The sequence below is a fragment of the Botrytis porri genome, assembly GCF_014898465.1.
Source record: "Botrytis porri strain MUCL 3234 chromosome Unknown BPOR_007, whole genome shotgun sequence".
Taxonomy (NCBI): Eukaryota; Fungi; Ascomycota; class Leotiomycetes; order Helotiales; family Sclerotiniaceae; genus Botrytis; species Botrytis porri.
The window spans coordinates 1400276-1418196 of NW_024066081.1; the positions used below are offsets into that span (position 1 = coordinate 1400276).

The 17921-nt window shown below is 42.4% G+C and overlaps 3 protein-coding genes across 3 annotated transcripts; 1 reads left to right on the top strand and 2 right to left on the bottom strand.

The window, feature by feature from the left end:
• Positions 1–49: 49 nt before the first annotated feature.
• EAF01_005747 (uncharacterized protein) lies at positions 50–1579 on the bottom strand (the record flags this gene model as incomplete). Its single annotated transcript, XM_038914001.1, has 1 exon — positions 50–1579. One exon carries the CDS (start codon positions 1577–1579, stop codon positions 50–52), a length of 1530 nt encoding a protein of 509 aa, XP_038770450.1.
• Positions 1580–5171: 3592 nt separating this feature from the next.
• On the bottom strand, positions 5172–6878 carry EAF01_005748 (uncharacterized protein; the record flags this gene model as incomplete). Its single annotated transcript, XM_038914002.1, has 3 exons — positions 5172–5206; positions 5256–6420; positions 6555–6878. The coding sequence occupies 3 exons, from the start codon at positions 6876–6878 to the stop codon at positions 5172–5174; spliced, it is 1524 nt and encodes a 507-aa protein (XP_038770451.1).
• A 2040-nt stretch (positions 6879–8918) lies between these two features.
• Positions 8919–10086, top strand: EAF01_005749 (uncharacterized protein; the record flags this gene model as incomplete). Its single annotated transcript, XM_038914003.1, has 2 exons — positions 8919–9041; positions 9172–10086. 2 exons carry the CDS (start codon positions 8919–8921, stop codon positions 10084–10086), a joined length of 1038 nt encoding a protein of 345 aa, XP_038770452.1.
• Between the last annotated feature and the right edge of the window lie 7835 nt (positions 10087–17921).

Here is a 17921-nt window from a genome sequence, read left to right on the forward strand (position 1 = left end):
TGTTAGTTCACTTGCATGGGGGAAGGGAGGGCGGCGGGGGTGATTCCATTTACCATTTCCAAAGGATCTTTGGAAGGATTATTGCGGCTGCAACAAGAGTCCATTTGATGACCGTTTTGATGGTCGAGGCGTTCCGGAATATCCAGGATTGCACTGGGGCAATGGTCCATGGGATGGTCTCTGGCTCCGGAGTGTCCAAGGGGTCGTCGCCTAGGGAGGAGGGGTAATCTGCGGTGGTGTCTGATTCATCCTCGGATGAGGATGAGGATGAAAATGGGCGTGCATCGTGGAACCTACCAATGTTTCTCCTGGGAATGGCCTGGGGACTAGGGGAGGGAACAGGCTCCGGGGATGGGATGGGCTCTGTGGAAAGAATGGGGTCCGGGGATGAGCTGGGCTCTCGGGATAAGCAGAAGGGATCTGACAAAGGAGATTGAGCGACAATTTCACAACCAGAGTCTGATGTTGCCATCGGACTTTGACTCAAGGGTCGAACTGGTGTGATGATGTGGGCTCGAGATTCGAGGACTTGCTCTTCAAGGATCATTTCTGACCACCGCTGGGTAAAAGTCTTGGGTTTAGCTCGCCTGAAGCAGCGGGGCTGCTGCAGGTAGAGCTGAGTGAAAGTTTTGGGTCTGGCTAATCTGAACAAGCGGGGCTGCATGTGTACTACAGGTAGCTGGGGGGGAGGAGAAGGAGGGTTTGAACCATCTTCTGCAAAGACAGAAGAGGAACAGGAATGGCCATTTGAGGGGGCCAAGGAAACTGAGGCCATGGAAGGAGATCCAAAGGAAGTGGAGACAGTGTGGTGGGCTGAGAAGGAATCCTTGGAAGATGGGGTGGTGCCTGGACTAGGCGTGGCCTCACGGAATATAAACCTTTTTTTGAGGGGAGGGGTAGAGATCCTAGGTCCGGAGGGGGGGGCAAAGGGGTCATCTAAGAAGGGTCTGGGAGAAGCCTTGGCAATGGGATAATCCAAGGAGTCCGATGTGTCGTCAGTGACGTAGGGCCTGGGAGGAGGGGCCTTGACATCAAGTAGAGGGCCTACATTGATGCAAGGTGAGCCAATGGGGAAATGATCGCTGGATCCGGTGCTGAAGTTAGAGGATGTATGTTCCTCCTGGGTGGAGTCAGAATACATCGTGGGGGATTTGTAGCGTTTAGGGGCCATGGGATGAAGTTTGATCTCAAGAGCCGACCAATCGATCGACTCGTAAGATCCACAGGAATCTGAATAATAGGATGAAGATGAAGATGCAGAAGAAGAAGAAAGCAAACACAATGACAAAGGAGATTTTTTTTTGGTTTTTATGGCCTGCGTAGAGGCTGAAGTTGTGGAAGAAGATAGGTTTCCAGGCCTGTTAGATGGTGGATGGATGTTTGAAGGATCCAAAGAGGGTTCCATTGGTTGGTCACACACGTATGGGACGTGGAGAGATTGGATGGGTGGGGGACGGAGAGAGTTAGAGGTTTGTGGAACTTGATACCCACGACCGCGAGGGGCCGACATGTTTGTAGAATTGGAACTGGCAGCCCCAGGAGCACTGCCAGTGGAAGAAGAAGAGTGAAAGCGAGACATTGTAAATGTGTGAGCTTGTAGTAAAGTGTGAGTATGTGAGAGTGGTACGAAGAAGAAAGAGAAAAAGAAAATCGAGGAACAGAAATTAGAACAACAGATATATTAATCTTCCCACGCGTCTTCACAAGTGCGAAAATTGGCGTGTTTTTTTTGGCGAGAATCTATCACTTATTCTCTAAAAGTGACTCTTTAGACTTTTGTTCTTAACTAACCGAGAGGGCAAAACCAGTAATGATACGGAATATAAACCCTAAATGCCCTAACGGAAGATTTCGCCGATAGAATACGCGACGCGTAGACACGAATTCCGTCATCGTGGAAAGGATGGAAGGGGCGATGGCTATATTCAACAGGTAGCTATAAAATATAGCCTATTAAAATGTAGATATAATAGAAAAAAGTAAACACACGAGTCAAACGATTCAAATCACATGGTAGTTATGAAGATAAACCGGTGTAAGGGTTAAGTGATTTCCGCTAGTCTCTAGATGAGATTACTCCCTTATCTAGCAGTTCATGTGCCTAATGAGGAAGGAGCTATAGTTGGGAGAATGATATTGTAATAAGACGACTGCAGCACTGGGATGTATCTAACAACAATTGAGGAGATACCTTTAGATGATATATAAGATAGTTGGTTGATGTTACCTTTAACTAACAGGTGACGTATATTCCAGAGCTTGCTTCAATCAGGGCACTTTCAGCAATCTCACCCTGCGAGACAGTTTCTGCAGCTCCGATAGAACATATAGCTTGAAATCGAGCTTTATGGCTAACTTCTCCCAAATCTGGTAGATGCTAAATGACATACACATGCGCGTTCTCTAGCTCTTCGATCCATACCTGAGAACTACATGTGCCAGCATCGCTACGGTCTCGGCATTGAACGACGACATGTTTTCCTAATGACGGAAATTGAAAACGACAAAAGATCACAGGAGCGCAAATGAAGATCGGATAAAAAAGGGATATTTCGCCACTCTTTATGAGTCCTGGCGTTTTCGACACGATGGGATTCGCGCTCATGATTACGACTTCGAAATCAGCGGTCATTCGCAATTTGGCTTCAAGACAGACGTCGCAGACTTGAGAAAGTGTTGTGTTGTATCAAAATGAAGACGAGATATTTTGTGCGAAGGAAGAGATGTCGTCTATGTGACAGCGGGGCAAAAGTGGAGCAAATATCCACCTTTAATGCGCTTCTTGCACAAAGGTCACCTTGCGACTCAAAGAACCAGAGCTCAACCCCGTTACAAGACGTCTGCGACACGAAAGAAACAGAAGCTCATTGGAACAAGTGTCTTATCCGTTCAAATGATAACACAAATGTTTCACGATGAAGACTCAGCAAAGTGGGTGGGGCGGTCTTCAAAAATGACCCCACAGCACTATTCCCAAGATCGATAGCTCGCTGACATCATCACTATTGGACATCATCACTATTACAACTTGCCCTAATCTTACTTAGATGTAGCTAAGAGCCGAGACTTGCGAGAAGATATAGGGAGGGCAATGAAAACAGAAATACTTAGAGATACTTGCTTGGTGGTTCGAACATTCGAATTTGAGAGGGCTTCAGATATGGTGTTTTATTGTTTAAAAGTTTCAGACAAACATAGGTCTTATACGTAAACTACATTAAATAATACGTTCAAAGTAGGGAGTGAGAATAAATGAAATGGTATATTGATCAATTACCCATCACTCCTTGAAAAGATAACTCCCTAACAACCTCGCGTAAACAATACTCCAATCAGCCATCCCAAAACACTACTCAAAATACATGTTACTTCTCAAAACAAGCATGCAAATATCTCATCTCAAGAACCTTCTCAATACTCGCTGGCCGCTTCTGACTCTGGACATCATCTTGTTGAATAAAATCGGTTCGCTGTTCCGTCTTTTTTTTGGCGCATGCTCTCTCTTTAAATAATTGGATTCTTTCCCCTGTTGGCTTAGCTTTCGGGTTCGCGTCTCTCGTCTACCTCCACTAGTTACCGCCTGCAAATTGGGCTGTAATTTCGCTTGTCCTTGCTGTTGTTCGACTCGCGCACTCCGTCGGGTTGGCTGTTGTCCCTTTTGCCTTTGCCTTTGCCTATGCTCCAGAATTTTTCTTTGTGGGAACAGGTGCTGGTGCTGGTGCTCGATGACTTTTTTAGGAGGTTCTGCTTCTGTTATCTCATCGAACTCGGCATGATGATCACTTGGAGGACTTTCAGAAGCTGTCAGCCCCCATTTGGCTTGGATACAAACCCCAAGAATAACCACTGACCTAACTAGTTCATTGCCTGTGACACTAAGCTAGGGAGAGGTTCGAGCTGACATTGTTTCGACAATTGAGGTATTGATTGCAGCAGTGTTCACGGATTAGGCCGAAAGTATTGGAAGTTGTTCATATTTGAGGAATATTGGAACACTGAGCGAGAGACATAGCGTCAAATAGAAAAGGCAAAAGGGATTTTAAAGCTTCCTGAATATTCGGCTGGTTTCTTTTAGACGAAAAAGCTCTAGAATCTATTTTCAATTCATATTGAATGAAAAAGCTAATAAGTGATAGAACATTGTTATTGTGATCAGTAAGCAGAATGGAGATCAAAAGTGAAGTATTAAGTCGACCGCCCTACTTTCGGGCCACCTCTGTTTTGGGCCACCCTTTTACACTAAAAATCGCTTTTTTAGCCTATTAATATCTCTATCAATATATAATCTAATTTATTACAAATTTATATATATATAATTTAAGTCATTTTAAGCTTATTTTGAAAATTGGAAAATTTTAGGAATTTTCTGTATTGAGATCTAAAGCTTTAAAATATCGATTTTTAAATTTGTATAAGAATCATATACAAATTTGAAACTTTTATAAAATCTTTAATAACTTTTTAATAATAATTATTAAAAGAAAACTATATATCTTTTTGAAAGTTTTGAATTTAAATTTATATAGAAATTAAAAAAAAAATTAAAAAAAAATTAATAAATATAGAGATATAGTATATAGTGAGTTTAAAATAGTATAAATAATCCCTGTAATTTTGAGGGTATTCTTTTAAATATCTATTTATAGGAAATTTTCTTTTTTTTCTAAATCCTTCAAAATAAATATGTTATAAATTTATAGTAAAATTTTATAGTTTATTTTTAATAATTTTTATTAAAAAGTTATTAAAGATTTTATAAAAGTTTCAAATTTGTATATGATTCTTATACAAATTTAAAAATCGATATTTTAAAGCTCTAGATCTCAATACAGAAAATTCCTAAAAATCTGAAATTTTCAAGGTAAGCTTAAAATGACTTAAATTATATATATATAAATTTTCAATAAATTCTATTCATAAATAAGAAAGTTAAAAATTCCATTTTTAGTGTAAAAAGTGGCCCGAAAGTAGGGTACCCGACTTACTAGAAGACACGGGGACTTTCGCTTAGGAATGTCAATAATATTATGGGATAGATACAAAGCTCATTTATTACATACGTAGAAAAGAATATATGCAAAGCGAAAAACCATATACGTAGGAAAGCTCTAAGAAAACAAGAATTCAAAAGAAAGATAAATGTTAAATCAGTGCAGGTCATGGAAGAATTCTCACAACCCATCTGAAGCTGGTGGTCCTTTGTACACTATGCTCCGTTAGTAAATGTCAAGCTCAAATCTCAAGGCAGAACTTACCTTTCCTAGCATAAGCAGCATACCAAACTGCCGCTATTGCCATAAAGCCCACTAACACCACACTTGCATAATTCATTGACACTTTTGTAACAGGTAATGCTGTTGGCATACTGAACAAAACCACCTCAAATGCAATCCATACCAAGGCCACGACATTCACAGTTGTTCCAACCATACGCCCGCAGTTCCAACGTGCGTGAGATACTTCTCGTCTTTTATTCCATAGTAATGATAAGCCAATTGGGATAGCGTACGAAAGTGAAAGTGCTATGACGCCTACTGAAACAAAGGCAGTAAAGGCACTGCTACTGCCGAGATTGATGAGACCTAGGAGCATTTGAACAATAGTGACAAATATGAGAGCATTTACTGGTACACCTAAAGATTTGTTGACAACTGAGAAAATTTTAGAGCCGGGAATTGCCTGGTCGCGAGCGAATGCCCAGGTACAGCGTGATGCGGCGGTTGTGATACTAATTGAGCAGAACATAGTAATGCTAAGTACCAAAAATGTAAGACCTAGGCCGCCTCCGGGAGAGCCCATGACCCTGTGAAAGATGTACGGGATCGCTTGACCATTAGGTGCACCAATGACATCAGCGAGAGGTGGCATCGTTACACAGATAGGGACGATAAAGAACAGACCAGCTATTCCGCCAACAGGAACGCATAGTGCTATTGCTTTTGGGACTTTGATCGCGGGGTTGGAAACTTCTTCTGCCATCGAGGAGATCATGCCAATTGCAGAAAAGGTATACGCAGCTGGTAGAAGACCGATGAAGAAAGTGAAGCCTCCCCATCCAGCGAAAGAGGTATCGTAATTTCCAAGAGAATAGCTAGCACTATGTCGAACTTCTTTTGCTGAGACTGAAAGAGCGATGAGAATGATGAGGATACTAATGGCCGTCCAAGCAGCGCATATTGTATCAACCATAGGGAGGAATCGGTTGCCAAATGTACATATTACTAGTGTGATGAGACAAATGGCATAGAATATGAGAGTAAGCTGCCAGCTAGATGCAACAAAATCCGGATGATACATAGCAACAGTTGCAGATATCAGCGAAGCAAATCCAAAGTTGACGGATAATGTGATTGTCCAATTTCCAATGAGCCATACCCAACCTGTGATAAACGAGAGTATGGTCTTGTGTCTCTTTGCTACCTAAGATTATCAGAAGTTAGCCATGATCAAGAATCATGATTCCATACTCTATTAGTAAGAATTTGGTAGATATCACTTCATCAAAGTCTGTAGAACTTGACCAGAGAATCAAGAATAATCAAAAGATTTCTCACCTGAAAAGACCAATAGTAAGGTCCAGCCGAGGTTGGATACCTCGAGGCTAGTTCACTCAATGATAAAGCCACACATTCATCTAGAATAAGAACCACGATCCAGCCAACAAATATGGAAAGCTGACCTCCTCCATATATAGCACTAATCAGCGGCCCACCTTCTCCATAAGGTATTGCGGCAATTGCAAGCGATTGAAAAAGAAGAGTAAACAACGATCGGTTTCGTTGAAGCTCTTCGGTATATCCAAGAGCTTCGAGATTATCCAGCTCATTGGAATCCGGTGGAGAAGTTGTCGACGAGGTTTTCTTTTCCTCGTCAATCATTATCGTATTCGTTCTCGTAGATACTTGGAAGCCTATGTACCTGATATTCTGAGGTCAAGAGATTCACGATTTAGCATACAATACGAAAGAGTGACCGAATATCGTTATTGGGATGGATTCATGCGCAATATATAATTCTCTATCGAGGGCTCCGTAATTTATTGGGAGATATCTGCGGGGGTGATGAGACACAGGGACGGCTATCCCAATCAGTCGGTACGACCAGCCAGCAGGATAAGTTAGGACCAATGTAGAAGCAATTTCCTGCATTTAATCTACCATTTTGAGGTAGGTGATAGTGATCCTATGCTGAAATGTTATTGGGCCTGTACGGTTATCATGATGTGATAAGGTTTATCTCCAAGGATGGATTCGATTACACACGAATTCAAGGTAGCTAATCTCTCTTGGTAGATATTGATGCCGCGTGGAATACGTCGGAATGCTATTGATGTAGTGTGATCAAATTGTACTCTCTATGTAGTAGCCAGGTCGAATCATGAGAAACAAGCGGTGGCAACGGCCTCGAACTATCTTGAGTCGAACTTTCTGTCAAGACAAACCGTCTCCTGTCTCTCCAGCCCTTTTCGTCGAGTCATCGTATGTCGGTTAAACCTTCTCGTGGAGATAATCAATTGGATGTACAAGTACCGCACTCTAATCCACAGATCCTGGCAGGTTAATGGTGGAAAGTCGAACTGTTTTTGGCAACGCGGGGAACTTTATATCTTCAGCTGCTGCATGGGTCCGAGCGTAGAGTAGATCAAGGACATGATAGCAAGCTGTCGAGACAAGAGCTGAACGAAATCCTGTGCTCACCAAAAGCAATCAACCTTTTTGTACTTCGATTGTTCATCCACGAGTCAAAATTGTTTTTTTGCAATTGGGTAAGATTGTTTCAGTGATGATTTGGAGTGCACGAAAAGCCTGCTCAGCTCGAGGCAAGGAGGACTGATTAATGAAAAGACAGAGAGTAAGAGATGATATCGCAGAGGACGGCCTCACCTAGGTTATCAAAAGGTGTTATCAATATCATAATGGGAACTAAAGGATGCAGATCAGTGATGCCGATCGGAATTTATCACGTGAAATCCACGTGGCATTGTGGTGATCGACGACATCGTCAGGCTAAATTATCGCTCGATCGAATCTGAAGAGTCCTCGATATATTCAATCCTATTGTTGATGATTCATGTCGAATCTGAAAATAAAAAGAGACTTCTCTAATTTCGCCCATTGAGCCATCGCTCGCATAATCTCTCGCTTGGCACCAGCTTCAACCTATACGGTGCGATTAGTCGAGGATTTACTTTATACTCAAAATTATTATTGCCGAGATTTCAGCTTGTAAATACAGCCCTACTGTATCTACTCCTAGATATTCTATACAAGATCGACCGTGCAGGTACCATTATCGCACAGCAATACAGACAATTGGCGGGAGTCTATTAATCATATTTTAGTCGTTCAGGTGGCCGATAACTGCTCTTCGGCTACGAGCATCGAAGGCGAAGGAGACTAAATATGGTAGCAAGTCTCTTAGATGTTATAATGAAGAACGCTGCAACGAAAAATTGAGGGCAATGTCAAGAAAGTGAACGAGACGCTGAATGGTCTGTATTATAGGCTTAAGCCCTGAAAGTCCCGAAAATTATTCGAAGCTTTTTGTCACTAGTTCATAGCTTAGATTTGCCTAATGCGGATGCCTAAGGTATCCACGTCTATACATTTGGCGCTCTCCCTAGTACCTTCTTCTCTCCTTGTAGAATATTACATCTCCAATCACGGTCTATATTCTGGAAGGTGATAGCTTATTTTACCTTTAACAAAGGTCCCATTGCCACTGTAGCAATCTCATCTTAAAAGCTTGGAAATAATACGATTAAAATTGAAAGTCCTTCTCGTCGTCGTCTTCGTCTTCATTCTAGTTTTTTATCTTCGCCATCATTTTCGCTCTCTTCTTCGCCTTTTTCACTACCCATAATTGTCATCGTTGCTATTATCCTCATTTTTGTGTTTTATCAACCTTCATTCTCAAAGATGGCTCATACATTTCAACCCCCGTCGACCACTCCAGCGGATGTTTCTACACCCCAAGGTTTGAGGAATCATATTCGAACCGTTTTTGCAGACTGGCCACGGTTAGCTCATGAGCTTTTACACGTCGCTGATGAAAGATTGAGAGACCCATCTCTAGTCTCTCGGTTACCGGGAGAGGCGCAAGCATTTTTTTAATCATGTGTGCAACACAATTAACAATTCACTAATAAATGCTTATCACACGATTCGGGAGAATTTCGACGCAGAATTACAAAATGAGGTAGCAGCTCGACATGCACTAGAGATTCAATCACGAGAACAAGTACAGATGATTGCAAATCAGCAGCTTCAGCTTTCCCAAGTACCTGATATAACAACAAAATCGAAACACCCTTACCAACCACGCCAAACTTTTAAAAATCCAAAACCATTCAAGGCTGAAACTGTAAGCGCTCTCACACGAAAGGACGAGTATTGTGCCTGGAAGCAAGACTTACAGTTTTGCTGGGCTATTGACTCGACAGCTCTCGATACCGAGAGGAAGAAGCTTTTTCACATGGTCTCTTTGCTCAAAGGCAAAGCACGCCAAAAACAACGCAAGGATATTGATGATATTATTCAAGATAAATCAGCATACACAACCACCGAATTGTTCTTCGAGAAGCTCGACAGTTTCCATATTTCAGTCGAAAGTGAACGCGAGGCAGCACTTCAATTCGACAAACTCAAGATGCAAGGGAAACAGGGTTTTTTGGCGTTCTATGCACAATTGGAATACCTCGGTAATGCTTGCTACAAATCACCCCAAGGAATGGTATTAGCGATGAAACAAAAAGTCACGGAGGAGTTGCGGCTCATGTTTTTGAGGGATGGCAATCCATGTGCTAACGACGATCTCGATGGTTGGAAAAGGAAATTTCAAGTTTGGTATCAAAATTGTCGGGAGTATGAATACTACAATGGCGCACCTACTAAAGTGATTTATCCTCGCCCATTCGTTGCTTCCACATCTACTCAACCCACCCCCAATGACTCCACGAAGCTGGATACATTCCGTACACAGAACAGGAAACAGCAACGACAAAGAGAACTTCGTTTGGGTCTTTGCCATTACTGCAAGAAATCTGGCCATTCAGTTTGGGAATGCGAGGCAAAAAAAGCAGGCTGATACAAAGAGAGCAGCCAGGGGTTATTTACCAATATTTCAAGGCGATGGATACAATCAAGCTTTCGGTCGAGGTTATTTTTAGTCCTTTGAAAGAAGAGGCTGCTAAACACCTATGTGAGGAGGCACTCAAGTACCTGTTTGAGGCAACCCACCAACTCCAGTCTACCAATTCCCTTATCCTAGGCAAAATTGAAACACTTTCCAAAGCTATTTCAAAACTTGATTACCCGCGCCCTTCCAAAAGCACCCCTAACATTCCTACACAATCTCGTCACCAAATGATTCGACAGATTCTAAAAATGCAACACCTCCGCAGTAAGTTGTGTGTGAGGGTTACTAGGGGATACATGGGGGATAACTGTATTGTAGATAGCACAGCGCTATTACAGTTCAGCTTAAAATATATCAAATCTTTGAGTATTCAAACTATTATATTCTTGGTGTATATTTTCTTTTTTGATGAGTATAGGTTGGTCAAAAACGAATACTTCGGAAAACTGCCCCCAGATAGCAAGTTCATCGTAAGGTCTTATATTCTAGTTGATTACAAGCCTCCAGTTTCGTTTTGTTCTGTCAACAGAATACGAACTATTTACGCGATGCTATGCGGATTATTAGTTTGGGGGGAGGATCTTGATCAGATATTACAAAGCACACTAACGGATCATCTTCAAGCTTGACACCGGACCTAGATGGTTCTCCCCTTAAGTGATTACCTAATTTCCTGTCTATCAATCTACAAAGTCACGGAGATCGTATATCAATAAGACATAATTGCAACGATAACGTAAGTCATGGCGTAATGCGTCTAATTGTGGGGGACCACCCCATCAAAAAAGCAACAATTCAACAATGGTCCGTCGAAAAAGTTTAAAAGTGCAGGAAATGGAATCTCGACTTTCTGAAGCAGTATTAGGAGTTCAAAATGGAAAGTATAAGTCTTCATATGAAGCTGCAAAAGAACTGGGGCTTTCTAAAGATACTGTGACGCGACGCGTCAAAGGGGGTTCATCGCGTTCTGAAGCACGTCAATCGCAACAGAAACTTTCTGCTGTACAAGAGAATGTACTTCTTAAGTGGATAAAGCAATTGACAATTAGCGGCTATTCACCAGGCCATCAGTTGTTAAAAGAATTGGCTGAGGAGTTACGTTCAAAACGGACTTATAATTTGGATTGCCCCTCATTTGACTCCCTTGAACTCCCACCACAACACCTTCTTGGTCATGAATGGGTTCCACGATTTATCAAACGACATCCTCATCTTACAGTTGTTATTGGCCGTCGAATTGAATCTGTAAGAATGGATGGTGCAACCAGGGAAACATGTAGTACTTGGTTTGACGCGTATCAAAAAGCGATTCAGGATTATGGAATTGAGAAGAAAGACGAATATAATATGGATGAATCTGGACATTCAATTGGGACAATGGAATCAACTCGAATTATTATCGATTCTACACTTCGTACAAAACATCAAGCACATCCAGGCCGTCAAGAGTGGATTTCAATGGTAGAGTGTATTTGTGCGGATGGATCCATTCTTCCACCACTCGGGATTTTTAAAGGTAAAAATGTCCTTCAAAATTGGATTCCGAAGGAAGTTCTTGGTAGCTGGTTCTTTTCAGCAAATACAAAGGGCTGGACAAGCAATCTTCATGGATTAGAATGGCTAAAACGCGTTTTCGAACCTGCAACTCGTGCAAAAGCAGGTGGCAAATATCGGCTTCTCATCTGCGATGGCCACGATTCTCATATTAGTGGAAGCTTTATAGCTCACTGCCTTCAAAATCGAATTGTACTTCTTATACTTCCTCCTCATACCTCGCATTTGCTTCAGCCACTTGATGTTGCGGTTTTCGGTCCATTGAAAAAACGGCTCACCGCAGCACTTTCTGATTTGAATCAAGCTCAACTTGTACGAATACAAAAGATTGAATGGATGGAGGCATATATTAAAGCTCGAGCCGACGTATGCCATCATCAAAATATCGAATCGGCATGGCGGGGAGCTGGGTTACATCCATTTAATCCACAGAGAGTGTTCCGTACACTGGGTCGAGAGTTTACCCCCGAAGTCGAAATATCCAAAGAACCAACCCAATTTGATATTTTTAACCAAGTCTTCGTCAATAGCTCACCCCCGGATGTAGCAATCTTACAAACAGCAAATAACCTTTTAAATTCAACAATTGAAAATGATACGACTCTTTCAACCCCGGTTCGTCAATACATTCGAAAATTGACGATTGGGAGTGAGCAACTTCGAGCTCAAAGTATTGTTCACCAACACGATGCGAATAATTTACGAGCTATTATGAAGAAACGTACGATACGTAAGAAAGGAAAGAGACTAGTTTTGAAGGGTCATTTTCATATTTCTACGCAAGAATTATGTGATGCAGTAGTGGAAGTCGAAAAAGCTACTAAGGTACAGACAATGAAAAAAGGAAAAGGGAAAGGGAAAGTAATTGAATATGAAACTGAAACTGAAGAGGATATTGGAGAAGAAGTTGAAGATGAATCTGAAAGTGATACTGGAGATTGTATTATAGTTGATTGTTGAGTAATTGAGATTTTAATAGAGTGGTTCCCCGCAATTAGACGCATTACGCCATTAGACGCATTACGCCATGACTTACGTTACATATGTATTTCTATTTCTATTTCAACAAAGTATTTAATGACCCAATTCCAAGCTCAGCACTAGAAGTAATGTTAAAGTTCCCACATTCGTGTTACGGGAGCTGCCTCTAGGGTCACGTGGAAGTGTCTAGAGATCTCTCGAGGTGGTTTAGACTAGACTTCAAGTAGGAATTCAATAAGGTTGTAACTGGTTGCAATTCTCGTAACTATAGTAATGAAACTAATGATTGTTCTTGAGCACGAAGCTCTACATTGTAATGAAACCCATTCCCTTATATAGACCTTCGTTCTCTGTGCTCAGTCGGATCACAAATGATCCCTCTGATCCGATCAACTGGATCACTAATGATCCCTCTGATCCGGTTACCTAAGCGTCGGGGTCACGTGACGTCTATTGTGGCAGACCATCGTAACACTATCCCCTTCCTAGCTTAGCGCTTGTCCCCAAGCGTTACTTATAGTGTTTACCCCACTTCTTGTAATAATGTAATGACTGATTTCTTTCTTTCATAATGCCTGTTGTTAGGACTCCCAAATCAACTGAAAATCGTGCTTGCTTGTATACCAAATTCAAAGAGAGAGGTTTTATTATGGATGATCCTTGTGCTCGTTGTTCTTCTCGCAAACTGGAATGTCGTGTTTTGTCAGAGTCTCGTCGTTGTGGTGAGTGTGTTAAAGCTGGTCTGAAGTGTGACCTTCTTCCTCCCACTGTCTCGGATTGGGATGCTTTGGAGCGCGAGGAACAACGTCTAGAAACGGAGCGCCGTGCTACTCTTTCTAAATTGATTCGCCTCGACACTCAGCAACGATCCCTTCGTGACCGTGCTGGTGCCATGTTGCGTCGTGGTCTGAAAACCTTGGATGAGCTGGATGCAGCTGAGGAAAAGGATAGGTTGGAAAATGAACGTGTTGAAAAGGAGCGGGAACAAGCATCTGTTTCGACTGCTGATCCTAGCGACGACTCCTTTGCTTTCGATTCCTCTTCTTTGGATCCTTCGATCCTTGCCTCAATGGATTCTCCTTCTTTCTGGGCAAATCCGGGTATTGCTGGTGAAATGCCTCCAACTTCTCAGGGCAGTTGAGGTTTGTTCTTGGTTCCCATGAATTTTCGGTATGTGGATAATCTAACCATTTGATCAAGTATTTGATTGTGCCTCTGACGTATTTACAGTCTAGTATTGTTTCGACATCGTATATGGCGTTCGGGTTGACTGGTTCGATTTCCGTTAATGGCGCACTCGGCGCTCCTGGTGGTGCTGGTTCGAGCAAGGATATATGGAATACTGGGTGGATATTCATTGTGTCTGGTAGTTTTAACCGATAATTGACGGTTCCTATTACCTTATCAATTTTGAATGGTCCTAGTTTCCTGTGATCGAGTTTATTGCTTGGTCTCTTGGTTTCGATGTTTCGTCGTAGCAGATAAACTTTATCCCCCTCTTTAAGCGTAGGTTCCATACTACGTTTCGTATTGTAGTACGCTGCTGTTCTGGATGATATGAATCTTAGATCAAGAGCAAGCTGCTCTTGTAAATCCTTTAATTGTTCGACTTGTATTATTGCTGATTCGGCATTAACTTCCTGTAGTATCGGTGTTTGGTATGCTTTAGGATTAAACCCAAAGTTCGCGCGTGCTGGTGTAATCTTTGTGGTTTCCGTTTCCGATGTGTTATATGCGAATTGTGCCATAGGTAATAGCTCTACCCAATTGTCCTGTCGATAATTTATATAGCATCTAAGATATGCTTCCATTGTCTGATTGGTCCTTTCTGTTTGACCGTCTGTCTGTGGGTGGAAAGCTGTCGACAGCTTTCTTTTAATACCCATTAGTGCTAATAAGGTAGTCCAGAATTTCGAGGTAAAGAGCTTGTCTCTGTCCGAGATTATCTCATCTGGTACTCCATGTATGCTTACTATGACCCTAAAGAATACATATGCTAGTTGCTCAGCAGTCCATGTTTCTTTGAATGGTATCATGTATGCAAATTTTGTCAATCTGTCTACTACGTTGAGTATTGCGTCGTACTCAACTCCTGTAGTAGGGTCTTTCGAGAGTGGTAGTTTGACCACAAAGTCCCATGTAATGGACTTCCATGGCTGAGAAGGCATGTCTGGGGTCTGGAGCTGACCATACGGAGCATGTCGTGATGACTTGTTTCGTATGCAGGTGTCGCAACTTCCAACAACTTCTTCAACTATCGTTCTCATTCGTGGGAAGTAACTGATTTCCCGGATTCTTGCAAATGTCCTTGCAATTCCTTGATGTCCGTGTGCCGGCAACCCATGTTGTTCCGTCACAAATTCCTTAGTCATTTGACTCGGAATGTATACTTTCCCATGAAAGTATATGGTTTCGTTTTCTATTGTGAATCCTGGTTCTATTGCTTTGCGTATGCGTGTAGCTGTAGCATCCTTGTCGTAATGTGATTGGATTTGGTTTCTGAGATGGTTGTCTTCCAATATATGAGTAGCTGCAAGCTGTGGTGCATTGTAAACCAGTGATTCGCCTTCTTTTTTGAATATTGCGTATGATTCGTACGACTTATTTTCTTGGTATTCTGGTTTTCGGCTAAGAGCGTCGGCTCTAGCATTTTCTGATCCTTTAACATATGAAATCTTGAAATTGTAATTGGCCATGGTCTCCGACCATCTGACCTGTCGTCTGTTTAACTGCTTCGTTGTGGTGAAGTAAACCAAGTTCTTATGATCTGTGTACACTTGTACTGGGTATTTTGATCCTTCCAAATAAACTCGCCATTCTCTAAATGCATCGACTATTGCCAGTAATTCTTTGTCGTATATTTCGTAATTTAATTCGGCTGGTGATAGTTTTCGAGAGTAGAATGCGATTGGTTGTCATTTCTCATTCTGGCCTGGTTGGCTCAAAACTGCGCCTATAGCGAAATCTGAGGAATCCGTTTCCACTATGATTGGCTTTTCAGGGTCGAATGTTAACAGTATTGGCTCTTTCGCTACTGCTTGTTTGAGTGTATCGAATGACTCCTGCGCCTTGGTGGTCCATTCGAAACTTCCTTGATCCTTCTTGGTTAGGTTGGTTAAGGATGTTGTAATCCCTGAATAACCTCTAATAAACCTTCGATAAAAGTTGACAAATCCTAGAAAGGACTGTAATTCTTTAATTGTATTTGGCTGCTTCCATTCAAGCACTGCCTTGACCTTATCCTTGCTCATTTTGAGCCCTTGGCTTGATACGGTGAATCCTAGGAACTCTGTTTCCGTAACGTGGAATTCACATTTGCTTGGTTTACACAGCAAATCGGCTTTAGCTAAGCTTTCAAGAATGTTGCTGACATCTTTGATGTGTTGGACCTCGTTGTTTGAGTATACTAGGATGTCGTCCAAGTAGCATATACAACAGGTGTCCAGATATTGCGACAGCACATTGTTCATAAGTCTCATGAAAGTAGCTGGTGCGTTCGTTAGCCCGAAGGGCATAACTTGATATTCGTATAGCCCGTATCTTGTCTTAAAAGCGGTTTTCCATTCCTCGCCTTTCTTCATTCTAATCAAGTGGTACCCGTTTCGTAGGTCCATCTTAGTAAATATTGTTGCTCCGCCTAACCGATCTCTTAATTCCGTAGCTAATGGAAGTGGATATCGATCTTTCTTTGTAAGCGTGTTGAGCTTTCTGTAGTCCACAACTAGTCTCTTAGTACCATCTTTCTTAGGTACCCACATAGTTGGACTTGCCACTTGGGACGTGGATTCTCTGATCCATCCCTTGGCCAAGTTGTCGTCGATATATTCTTTGAGCGTCTTTAGCTCATCGGCTGACATTGAATAAATTGGGGTGTGCACAGGCATCTTGCCTTCCTCCAATATTATCTCATGATCCCATGGCTTGTGTTCTGGCAAAGCCTCATGGATCCCTGGTTCCTTGAACACATGTTCGTATTTCTTGTACTGTTCTGGTATCATAGGCTCTTCTGCCTTGATTGCGATTTCCTGCCGTGTCGTTGGCTTCTGCATTTGTAGAGGAGGTGTACTGGCCTTCGCTCTTAATGGAGGACCCTGGACTGGGTGTCCTACGTCACCGAAGTTGTTCGCGTTCAACTCCCCTTGGCGCGTGTTACGTCTCGCGGACGCCTTGAACGTGTCGTCGTGACCGTTCTTGCACTGATCAAATGTCACTGTCTCTTGTGACCAATCTATCTTAGGATTGTGTGCCTTCAACCATGGCATCCCTAAGATGATCTGTTGTTGGCCCAATGGCACAACGTCAAGCTGTATAACCTCTGAATGTTGGGTTATGTTCATTTGTACTGGTCGTGTCTCCTGTGAAACATTCCCGTCAGATCCTGCTAGTTGTCCGTCAACTAACTGCAATTGGTAGGGGTTTTGTTTCTTCTGGAGTGGGACTCCCAAGTACTTTGCAGCTTCTGGTGCAATAAAGTTTCCTGTAGCCCCTGAATCTATCATGGCTTGCTGTATTTGTCCGTTTATTTTGACCTTGCAGTATATCTGTCCTGCTTTTCCTGTAGCATTCAATTGCTGGGTAACTTGTTTTTTGTCTGTTTCATTGGATTGTTGGTTCCTTGTCTTTCTTTTCTTGGGGAACCATCCGGTTGCTTCTTTATCTGATCGATGGATTCCGCAGAATTCATCATAGCAAGCAGTCCAGCTCATCATCGCGTGATCTGCTGGTATCTCTTCCTTAATACATTCTTCCGTTACCGACGGTGATGGGGTTCGGTAGTACTCCTGTTCCCACAAGTCTACTGCATTCATACCCTCTTGGTTTCGCGGTAACTCATCCAATAATTTCCGGAATTCTTCACTGGTGAAGGTCTCAGTTTCTTCGGTCTTAGCTGGATGTTCCTGGGATACAAAGGTAGCGTTAAGTTGGCCTTTGCCGAACTTGGGTTTGAAGTTGCCTTTCTTTCCTCCTGTCTTCTTACTTCGGCAATCCGCTGCCCGGTGCCCTGCTTTTCCACATTCAAAGCATAAGTTGTTTTCTCGCCTTCGTCTTTTCTCTGGATCATCATTCCCGTTCCTGTGGTGCGTGGCGTCTAGTTCCATGGGGTCCCCGTAACTCTGTGTACTGTAACGTGGTCTACCCTCATTCTTGCGGTAGCGCCCTTGCCTATGATTTGTCTGAGGCTTGTATGATCGTTGGGTTTGTTTGTACCTGTATAGTCGGTCATCGGCATCGATGGAGCTTTTGATTAG